This window comes from Triticum dicoccoides, chromosome 5B, assembly GCF_002162155.2.
Source record: "Triticum dicoccoides isolate Atlit2015 ecotype Zavitan chromosome 5B, WEW_v2.0, whole genome shotgun sequence".
NCBI classification, from domain to species: domain Eukaryota; kingdom Viridiplantae; phylum Streptophyta; class Magnoliopsida; order Poales; family Poaceae; genus Triticum; species Triticum dicoccoides.
This window is the reverse complement of record NC_041389.1, coordinates 661,412,114-661,422,985: the sequence shown is the minus strand read 5'-3', so window position 1 is coordinate 661,422,985 and position 10,872 is coordinate 661,412,114. Positions and strand designations below refer to the sequence as shown.

Genomic DNA, 10,872 nt, shown 5'->3' with positions numbered 1-10,872 from the left:
GAGGAGGTCAAGAGGCGGAAAGTACGAGGAGGGCATGACAAAGGTTCCTCAATCTTACCGTCAATGCACTTGAATCGGTTTTTTCCATCGCTAGAAGCCCATGGTCTACGCGCACTGCATCAACAGCTATAGCGACACCATGTGTATATGTAACCGATTCGACTACAAGGTTGTATGGCTAGTGTGGCAAGAAATAATTGGTCCAAGGAGCCAAACGAACCCCATTGAGAGATAACCCGAGGGCGTAAATGCAAGAAGTCCATTGAGAGGGGGAGCAGGAGCACGGGCGCCGTGAACTCAAGCGGCAGGCGGAGGAGGGAGACGACACCGGAGCGGAACGCTGGCGAGGGCAAAGGCAAAGCTACTCCCCGTTCCGCTAGAAGAGATGGGATGGGAGAAATTACGCGTCGCCCACCAACGAGCCCCACGCCTCCACCCTTCTCCTCCCCCCCGCCCGCATCATCCCCCCCTCCCCTCCCCACCCTCGGCACATCATCCATCCTCACTCCGCACGGGCCCAGCCCAAATACCCTCCCGACCCTCCACCCCTCTCGCCGCAAACCCTAACCCTAGCCCCCCGCCCCCTCGCCGCCGCCCCAATCCGCGCCGCACCGGCGGCCGCTCCCCTCCGAGGTAACGATACGCTCTATCTACGGTTCCTGCCCGCCGCCGCCGCCGCCGCCGATTCCGGTCCATTTGGTTTCTTCTCCGCCCGCCGCGCGCTTGCTCGCACCGAGGGTTTTGGGGGGTTTTGGGGTGCACGCGCGGGTTCCGAATCCGTCCGAGCTGCTCGCCGGCGCGCTCGTGGGTGCTCAGGGCTCGTCCTGGGGCGGGGCTTCGAGGTCCCAACCTGCTGTCGCCGCTATTTCTCCCAGTGTATGCATATGCTCTTGCTGCGCTATCCTGATTGGCGGGGTTCGGGCACATGCTCTTGCCGCTATCCTGTTTGGTGGGGTTCGGGGATGGGGCTCTCGCAGTTCGTGGTGGTCTGGTTACTCGGTTGATTGTTTTTTTTTTGAGCGTACTCTGTTGATTGATGCATCTGCTGGCTACCTGCAATTACTGTTTATATGGTACCATGATTGTGATGTGGCATTTCATTTCAATGCACGCAGGTAAAGCGCGGCCTTGGTCCGGGGATAGGCGCCTTCCGTGATGGATGGGCTCGGGAACTCTGCGCTGAACGCCTCAGAAGCGGTGATGAAGAGGCCCAGGAGCGTGGCGTCCAGGAGGCCGAGGCCCAAGGAGCAGCTCGCTTCCGAGTACAAGGACATATCGTGCGCGCCTTCGCGGAGCATTTCCCCCGAAGACGAGGCCGCTGCCGAGGCCAGCGGTCAACGGCGGAAGGAGCTGTACCTCAACGGGCCTGAAGGTAGGGGCTCCACCCACCATAGGAATGCCCTGTCCAAGAAGATAAAGAAAGAGGAGGGATCTGCAGGGGATAATGATATTGGCCACAATCGGAGCAGCAAGCCCAACGATGCCAAGCATATTACTCATGGTGTTCTTGCACTGGCCTCCTCAAGAAACTCTGGATCCACTGACGCCTCGCAGTTGTCCTCAAGGGACACCCCTGTGCCAGTGGAAAATAGGGTGAGAAAAGTTAAGCTCAAGGTTAGCGGACTTAACCGAATCATACCAAAACAAGAGCCTGTTGACGTTGGCATGCCTGGCACATCGGATGTCTCTTTCCATCGCCAAAAGCAGAAGGTTTGTTGTTTCTACTTAACGGAGAAACCTGCTCAAACGGAATATGCTATCATATAGAAACTTGCTTAATTTTTTCAAGTAGAACTAAGTATTGTCTGTAGGTAATTGGTGAGAGATGCTTTTACTTGTCATTTAATAGTAGTACAATGTACTTATTTTAGAGCTCAACTGAAATAACTCAACCCCATCCAATTATTGCCGATGTGAAAATAAGACTGATACAGCTGTAACAATGATTATTCTTTTGTCGCTTGTTGGAATGTTGGTATTTACTCTAGTGACGTAATCTTATATGCTTATGAGTCAATGTCGTTTTGCTGTCGGTTCAACTCTCTTGTCTATGCCTTTGCAAAATGCCCTGTTATGGTTTCTCTTAGGTATCTGATTGACTGAAATGGTAAATATGAGGTGTTACTATTTAATTTATGTTCATAGCTTTGAAAACTGCCCATTTTCATTTTTTGTTGGTACTATATTTAATTTATGTTGAGGTACTATATTTAATTTATAACGAATACTCTTTTGTCGGTTGTCGGACTGGTAGTATTTGTTGTAGTGAAGTCATCTTATATGCCAACGAGTCAATGTTGTTTTGCTATTGGTTCAACTCTCTTGTCTATGCCTTTGCAAAATTCCCTGTTATGGTTTGCCTTATCTTATCTATGCCTTTGCAAAATGCCCTGTTATGGTTTGCCTTACCATGCCTTTGCAAAATGCCGTGTTATGGTTTATCTTGTATATGCCTTTGCAAATTGCCCTGTTTTGGTTTCTCTTAGGTATCTTGACTGAAATGGTAAATATGAAGTACTATATTTAATTTATGTTGATAGCTTTGCAAACTGCCTGTTTTCATTTTTTGTCGTGCTCTAAGTGGGTCCTGTCTTTTTATAGGATTCTGGTGAGCAGAAACATCACAGCACAAGAAAGGTTAGTCATGGTAATCACGTTGATGGAAAACGTGGAGATAAGCATGACATTTCACCATCTTCTGACCTGGTTCGCAAAAGCAAAAGGGTCCCTAAGAAGCGAACTCTTGATTCTGATGATGAAGATGGTGAATTACTTTATCTTGAAAAACTTAAAGTGGCTAAAGCTGCACCAGAACAGCACATGGCTACTGACCAGCCTCTAGCTTATGGTTATGGTGAGGATGGTCTCAGGAAGAAGCTATCCAAGGTTTCTAAAAATAAGAGCACTCCTTATGAAGTGGACAACGACTTCACTATGTCACAATTTAGCAGAGATGTTAGGAAGAAGGTGAAACTGGAGGATACCAGTGATTTTATTGTAGAGGAGGAATTTGGGTTGGATGTGTCTGATAGATTAATTGAAGCTGATTCACCTTCGGGTGTAAAGATTGAAGCTCCTGGCCTAACAACAAGGCAGCGAGCCCTCCAAGGCAGGGGTGGCCATGGTGAAAGCATGATTGAATTTCCCGACGGGTTACCAGCTGCTCCATCATCTAGAAGTACAGTTCCTATGTTAATATGAGTATATTATTGATAACTAATGTACTGTATCTCTGATAAAATGCTAAATGGTCTTGGTATTTAACGCTGCAGGGCAAAAGGATAAGCTTTCAGATGTGGAGATACAAGCCAAAAAAGCAGAAGTGGCTCAGAGGCGTAAGATGCAAGTAGAGAAGGCAGAGAGAGAGCAACAGGTTTGTTTTTCTTCTTGCTCATAGCTTCCTTTCTTTTTTTATGTTGGGTGACCCAATTTTAATGGTCCCTTCTGTACAGGCTGAAGCAATGAGGAAAATATTGGGGATTGACACTGAGAAGAAGAAGGAAGAGAAGAAGCAGAAAGAACGTGAAGACAAGGTACAATACATCGGAGTTGTATAGTAGCTGTCCTTTCTTCCCTTGCTAGCTATAATGGCAATTGCATCATTTTTTTTTCTCATTCTTGCCTCGCAGGAAAAGCAAGCAAAATTCGAGGAATATAAAAGAAGCTGCATCCAGTGCGTAATGCGACCAGAAGGAACAGTTGTTACATTCCCTGATACCATGGGCCTTCCTAGCATATTTAACTCCAAACCTATCAGGTTAAACACAATGCCTACTTGTGGCTATTTCACACGCATCATTTGTGAGTGACTAGTTCATTTTGATTCTCATTGTGGTAATGTGTGCTTACATTCAACACCCATGGCTTGGCTTTCATTTCTCCAGCTACCCACCTCCAAGGGAGAAGTGCGCAGGCCCCTCGTGCCCAAACCCTTACAAGTACCGTGACTCCAAGACGAAGCTCCCGCTCTGCAGCCTGGAGTGCTACAAGGCCGTCCAGGGAGGCGCTGGGACGATGGCGTGCTGATGCTACAGAGTCGGTGGTGCAAGTAAACGCACAACCGTGGGCGGACATGGAGGAGCTGGAGAACTGCATCTCACCCAATGCCCTGCCTGTTTTGCCGTTTTTGCGTTGCCTTTGCTAGTCTGAGGATTGAAAACTGAGCGGTGACGGATGATGTTGAGGTGCCTGCTGCTGGTTTCCTTTGTTGGTCCTCGTGGATGTATGTATGTAGTAGCTGGGTCGTGCAAAAGAGTCTGGTTTATGCGTGTGGCAAGTGGAGGATTAGTTGTGAATTGTGTACAGTGATGGTCGGGCTTGACGCTAAGGCGTTGGCTATGATGGTATGAGTTGACTTCGCTCGTTATCCATCATTGTTTCTCGTTGTACTCTTGTTCCGGTGTTGTGATCTCTCTCTGGAAGCAGCCGTCCACGGAGTCCATCTCTGTGGGCTGCCGTGACAATCCACCGGTAGCCCATCTCTGTGGATTGGAGTGGTAATTCACTGGAAGCGGCTCCATCTCTGTGGTCTGTGGTGATAATTCACTGGGAGTCCATCTCTGTGGACCGTCGTGATAATAATTCATTGGAAGCAGCTGTCCGGGAGTCCATCTCTGTGGTCTTGTACTGTCCTGTTCTGCGCAGGTTGTGCTGCAGCCTTCTTCTAGATGAATTGTGCTGGAACCTGGTAAGGATAATGACCACGGGCGCCATGTTAACTTTGATTTCCTTTTTCCTATTGAAAACCATCATTGATAGATGACGCCGAAAGTTGGCATGCTATATATAGAGGGAGTTGCTTGTAGCTTTGGGCAGACACAACCACGACACAAGACCATCATTCCACGAGCAGATCGACAGGGCCGGGAAGAGCAAGTTTAGGAGCAACCAACCAAGGATGAAGAGTAGCACGCTGGTGGCGATCCTGGTCCTCCAGGCCGTCATGGTCATGGGGATCCTCGCACACTCACAGGCAGCGGACACGGACGGTACGTACTACGTTGCTGATGCTTATCGTCGTCGTTCCAATTACTCATCTGTCCCGCGCGCAGCAACGTCTGATTCCATTCCGTCGACCGTGCAGACGATTTCCCCAAGTGCTGCGACCACTGCAACTCCTGGTCGGGGGCCCAGTTCTGCGACGACGTCGGCCCCAAGTGCCGCGACGGCTGCGTCAACTGCCGCGTGGTGCAGACCCGCCCCGTGAAGACATTCCGGTGTGGAGATGGACGCTCCGCCTACCCATACATCCCTGCCCGCCGCCGTGCAAAAAGAACTGATCGCTCCACCTCATCACACAGTGAGATCGATGTCGGGCCGGAAAGTAGTAGTACGTATAAAATAAAAAAGGCTCCGATGAGATGCGCAGAGCCGTTGTGGTTGTACATGCATGTCTGTCGCCTACGCCCAGCAACAACTGTCGTCGTTCTCTCTACTTTGAGAGATACAACATATAGTTGATGTTGCTCCGTAATAAATAAATAAATAAGCTTTGTAAAACCTGGTTCCATGTCCCGCTGGTAGGCATTACAGTGATTCAAAAGAAAAGTTTATATATGGTCTCTGCTCAATCAAATGAAAATCAGTTTATTTGTGTGATATGTTTGTACTGTCCAATATAACGGTGAACGGATCCTTCTCGGTGGTCAAGCATATATGTACAGTTGTCACACTCGATGTGACTCGGAATAATTTTGTTTTCCAACATAAGGATAAACTCCGGCTTTGCATCAAAGATACAAAACGCAAGAAGGATCAGGGGAAAGGCTCACAACTCCTGTTAACTGACGGCAAAGTGGGAGAACAGCTGGAAGTGCAGGAAGTAAGTAAGAAAGGAGGAGAGGAGGGGGAAGATGACACTAGCTCGCAGGGAAGCAAGAGGCATAAGGTTGATGAGACAGTTTCTATGGACTTGGCAATATTGGCGGCCCCTGTTCCGGGGGACCGCCAGGCTCAATGATACTCTTAGGGTGGAACTGCCGCGGGATGCGTCAGTCCCGGGCAGTTCGAGCACTTCGGGAGGTCTTGAGGTGCTATAAACCAGGTGTGCTTTTTCTTTCAGAGGCACACCTGTCTGACGCGGAGGCGGAGAAGCTGATGACAAAGTTAGGATTCCAGAAGAGGCTGGTCGATCCGAGCGATGGTAGGGCGGGGGGTCTTGTGATGTTTTGGAGAAGCGAGAAGAAAATCACAAAACTTGATGTTACGAGTAATTTCATTGATGTCATTATTGATGATGGGAAGGAGTGGAGATGCACTGGTTTCTATGGAGAACCGGCAAGAGAGAATAAGCATAAATCGTGGGACTATCTTAGATCACTGCACCAGGTCGTGGATGCCCCCTGGATGGTGTTTGGGGATTTTAACGAGATTCTTTTTGCTCATGAGAAGGAGGGGGGAGCAGCTCGGGAGCAGCGACAAATGCAAGGGTTTAGAGATGCGTTGGCAGATTGTGATCTAGATGATATGGGAGCCTCGGGAGATAGCTTTACTTGGAGCAGAGGCCGGATTAAGGAGAGACTGGATAGGGCGGTGTGTAATTCAAGGTGGAATAGCATTTTCCCGCATGCAGGGGTGATAAATGGGGAGATGACGAAATCCGATCATCGACCCTTGGTGGTGGATACAGAATATTACGCGGAACATAGTAGACCGAGGGAAACTAAAAGAAGGTTTGAAGCAAGATGGCTCAAGGAGGAAACGGTGGAGGAGGTGGTTCGTACGGCGTGGCAAAGGGCGGCGATGCTAGGCCTAGGGCCATTCAAGATGAAAGTTGATGCTGTACACACTGATTTACATAAGTGGGACAGGGAAGTGTTGAAGAGACCGCAGAAAAGGATGGTCGCACTTAAGGCGGAGTTGGAGGACCTGAGAAGGGGTCCGGCTACAGATGCAGCCATTGATAGCCAAAAGGAAATACTGCTCGTCATTGAGAACTTGTTGGAACAAGAGGAGATCGAATGGGTGCAGAGAGGCCGAGCAAATTGGTTGAAACATGGTGATAGGAATACAAACTTCTTCCACATGTATGCCTCATCTAGGAGAAAGAAGAATACTATCAAGAGTCTACAAGATGAGAATGGAGTGGTGCAGGAGGGGCAAGCGGAGATGGAGAAGATCGTACAAAATTATTTCACTAACTTGTTTACCTCGCAGGTGGCGATTCCAAATGAGGAAGTAATCCAAAAAGTGATGCCTAAGGTGACAGTGCAGATGAATGAAGCACTGTTAGCTCCATTCAATGAAGAAGATGTCCGACGAGCATTGTTCAGTATAGGAGATTTCAAGGCTCCTGGACCGGACGGACTACATGCTGCTTTTTACAAACGGTTTTGGAATATGCTTAAGGAGGATCTGGTGAAAGAAGTGTTGGAAGCAATCAACACAGGTACGATCCCAGTGGGATGGAATAGTACTACTATAGTGTTGATTCCGAAAGTGGCAGCTCCGAATAATATCACTCAGTTCAGACCGATTAGTCTCTGTAACGTGGCCTACAAGATCATCTCGAAGATGCTAGCTAATCGGTTGAAAGGAATCTTACCGGAGATAATCAGCCCGACACAGAGTGCCTTTGTCCCCGGCAGGTTGATCACAGACAACATTCTTATTGCGTATGAATGCATGAATACTATAAAAAGAAAGCAAGGCAAGTCAGGGCTATGTGCGGTGAAATTAGATATGCATAAGGCATATGATAGGGTGGAATGGTGCTTCCTGAAGCGCATGATGGAGAGGTTGGGCTTTGACAACAGATGGATCTCGTTGATAATGGCATGTGTGTCATCAGTTTCATATAATGCATGTTTCAATGGGACAAATACGGATGTGTTCTACCCTTCAAGGGGGCTAAGGCAGGGAGACCCCTTGTCTCCTTACTTATTTTTGCTATGTGCCGAGGCCTTGTCAAGTTTGCTGCAAAGGGAAGAGAATAACGGGAACCTAGTCGGCGTGAGAGTCTGTAGAGATGCACCACAAATTTCACATTTACTCTTTGCGGATGATTCACTAATTCTGATGAGTGCAGACAGGACCAATGCAGATTGTCTACGGGATATTTTGGATGCATATTGTGAGAGCTCGGGCCAGTTGGTGAGTGATGCGAAGTCCAGCATCTACTTTAGCCCGAATTTGGCAGTGGAAGAAAAAGTAATAATCTGTCAGAAACAGCGTATATTCACGGAAGCGATGAATGATAGATACTTGGGTTTACCGGCGATGGTGGGCGTGGACAGGAGTGAAGCATTTGAGTACCTCATCGACCGGATCAATCAGTTATTGAGTGGATGGAAGGAGAGGATGCTATCTACAGGAGGGAAGGATGTGCTCATTAAGGCTGTTGCTCAAGTCATGCCAGTTTTTGCGATGTCGGTGTTTAATATCCCGAAAAAAGTTTGTAAAGGGATGACGGATGCCATATCAAAATACTGGTGGGGCGATGACGACAACCATAAAAGAATACATTGGGCGGCTTGGTGGAAACTTTGTATACCGAAGAACAAAGGGGGATGGGGTTTAGGGATTTACACAACTTCAACCTCGCTCTGCTTGCCAAGCAGGTTTGGAGACTGTTGGAAAATCCAGATTCCTTGTGTGCGCAGGTCCTAAGATCAAAGTATTACCCGGATGGAAAACTTCTGGAAGCAAAGATGAAGAGTGGATGCTCTTTCACATGGCAGAGTATATGTGCTGGTATCTGTACTTTCAAAAGAGGGGCCATTTGGAGGATTGGAGATGGTATTCAAGTTAATATTTGGACCGACCCATGGATTACAGCGAGTGCGGATGGACATGTGGTCACCCCGAGAGGAGCCAACCTGTTGTCGAAGGTCTCTGATCTGATAAACCCGGTGACAGGACTATGGGATCAGGAGCTGATTATGGATACATTCTGGCAGGTGGATGCGGAGAGAATCCTTGCTATTCCGCTAGCTCCAGCAGGAATGATGGATGATTTTGTGGCCTGGAGGTTCACAAAGAACAACATCTTCACGGTTAGGTCAGCATACCACGCGGAATGGGATCATCAGTTTGGAAGATGGTTCGAGCGAACGGAAGGCCAACCGTCACAGCAATATCCTGTTTGGGAAAATTTGTGGGAATCCACGCTGCCGGGGAAAGTCAAGATACATGCGTGGAAGGTGCTGCATGGGTTCTTGCCATGCTTTGGAGTCCTCGCGAATCGTCACATAGTAATGCCCACAAACTGTCCAATGTGTGCAGGAGGGTGCGAGGATATAAAACATGCCCTGTTTACTTGACCAAGAGCGGCAGAGATATGGAGATGCTTAAAGCTGGATGGGTTTGTGGAGGAGGCATGCGAGGTGGATCGAGCTGGGTCATCGGTGCTGGACTACATTTTATGTGCACCACGGCGAGGGAGCTTACTACCGGCTGTCTCTGCGCAGACATTAATTCTTGTGGGGTTGTGGTATGTTTGGTGGGAAAGGAGGCAAAAGGTTCATGGAGAGGAAGTTCAAACGCCAGCCCGATCGGCGATGTCAATCGCGGCTCTAGTTGCTAACTATACGAATGCCAGGAAGAAGGAGACGGGTGTTCAGAGGGGCGGATGGACGAAGCCTAGGGAGGGATTCGTGAAGCTCAATGTCGATGCATCATTTTATGCACATAATCTGAATGGAGCAGTTGGAGCAGTGCTCAGGGACGACAAAGGGGGGTTTCTTGCAGCCTCCAATGACAAGCTCGAGCATGTCTCCGACGCAGCATCAGCAGAAGCATATGCCTTGAGACACAGCCTCTTACTAGCGCAACAAATGGGAGTGAACAAGCTGGTTGTGGAGGCGGATTGTGTGGAGGTGATCAATACAATGAATTCGGATGGCTTCACGGCAACGGGAGCGGCGGCAATTTATGCAGATTGCACTGTCTTATCATTAGGTTATACTTCGGTTTTTTTCATTCACTGCCCTAAAGAGGCAAACTGTGTTTCTCATGAATTAGCTAGGCTGGTGGTTTCTAGCCCACCTGGCTTGTGGGTTGAGGAACCACCGGCATCTATTGTAAGGTGGCTGGTGGGTGATGTAACGGTTATTTGATCTAATAAAGAGGCTGAAGTTTCAAAAAAAGATACAAAACGGACATTTGTAGTCCAGTGCAGCGATGGACGGATCCTTCTCGGTGGACGACAGTTCATGGCACGCAAGAGCTAGAACATGCGGATTTTCGGCCACATGATTGCGTCGTGATCTGTAAAGTGGATAGGTCATGTGCTTACAGCTTAATCCCGTGCGAATTCCGGCATGATACAGGTTTTGGCTGACACATCACGGTTCACCCACCACACCTCTCATGCGTTTTCTCTTAACTTCACAATTATAAGCCAATGTATCTTTTGGATAAAAAATCCAATTTGTATTTCGTTTGCACATTCGTGTTAGTTGTGACGGGGGCTTTGGGAGGAGGCCACTCTTCAACATGTTTGGACAAGTTTTTGAAACTTCACCAAGTTTCAACTACTGAAACTTGATAAGAACGAATGATAAATTCACTCTCATTCACCAAGTTTCAAAACTTCAATCGAAACACAAAATTTAAACCCTAAGGCCTAGTTTGGCAATATAGTTTTCTCAAAACCGTAGTAATCTCAAACCTCAGTACTCAATTGCCTAGGCAACGAATATTCAGTTTCTAAAAACCACAATCTTTTCTTCTTCATTCTAGCAAAAAAGTGGTCAAGACTTCTTAAATACCACAAAAAACCATGGTATATATTGGAGATACCACAGTTTATAAAACTATGGTATTTGTTGAAGCCAAACACCTAAAAGTTTTGAAAACTATGGTTTCTGATAAGACCATAGTATTATCCAAATACATAAAAAAACTGAGCTGCCAAGCACAACCTAGTTTCTA

At 47.7% G+C, this 10,872-nt stretch overlaps 2 protein-coding genes across 2 annotated transcripts; both read left to right on the top strand.

Moving 5' to 3' along the window:
- Window positions 1-477: 477 nt before the first annotated feature.
- On the top strand, window positions 478-4,388 carry LOC119312427. Its single transcript, XM_037588153.1, has 7 exons — window positions 478-633; window positions 1,116-1,710; window positions 2,602-3,178; window positions 3,273-3,373; window positions 3,453-3,533; window positions 3,630-3,757; window positions 3,885-4,388. Exons 2-7 carry the CDS (start codon window positions 1,156-1,158, stop codon window positions 4,024-4,026), a joined length of 1,584 nt encoding a protein of 527 aa, XP_037444050.1. The 5' UTR covers window positions 478-633; window positions 1,116-1,155; the 3' UTR covers window positions 4,027-4,388.
- A 410-nt stretch (window positions 4,389-4,798) lies between these two features.
- Window positions 4,799-5,544, top strand: LOC119312428. The gene is made up of 2 exons (XM_037588154.1): window positions 4,799-4,988; window positions 5,084-5,544. The coding sequence occupies exons 1-2, from the start codon at window positions 4,898-4,900 to the stop codon at window positions 5,458-5,460; spliced, it is 468 nt and encodes a 155-aa protein (XP_037444051.1). The 5' UTR covers window positions 4,799-4,897; the 3' UTR covers window positions 5,461-5,544.
- The last annotated feature ends 5,328 nt before the right edge of the window (window positions 5,545-10,872 follow it).

Bases quoted from the DNA above. Each gene is read 5' to 3' on its own strand.
- LOC119312428 (XM_037588154.1), top strand. From the start codon at position 4,898: ATGAAGAGTAGCACGCTGGTGGCGATCCTGGTCCTCCAGGCCGTCATG. The intron at 4,989-5,083 runs GTACGTACTACG...TCGACCGTGCAG, and splicing joins ACAGGCAGCGGACACGGACG to ACGATTTCCCCAAGTGCTGC.
- LOC119312427 (XM_037588153.1), top strand. From the start codon at position 1,156: ATGGATGGGCTCGGGAACTCTGCGCTGAACGCCTCAGAAGCGGTGATG. The intron at 3,179-3,272 runs GTACAGTTCCTA...TTAACGCTGCAG, and splicing joins AGCTGCTCCATCATCTAGAA to GGCAAAAGGATAAGCTTTCA. The intron at 3,534-3,629 runs GTACAATACATC...CTTGCCTCGCAG, and splicing joins AGAAAGAACGTGAAGACAAG to GAAAAGCAAGCAAAATTCGA.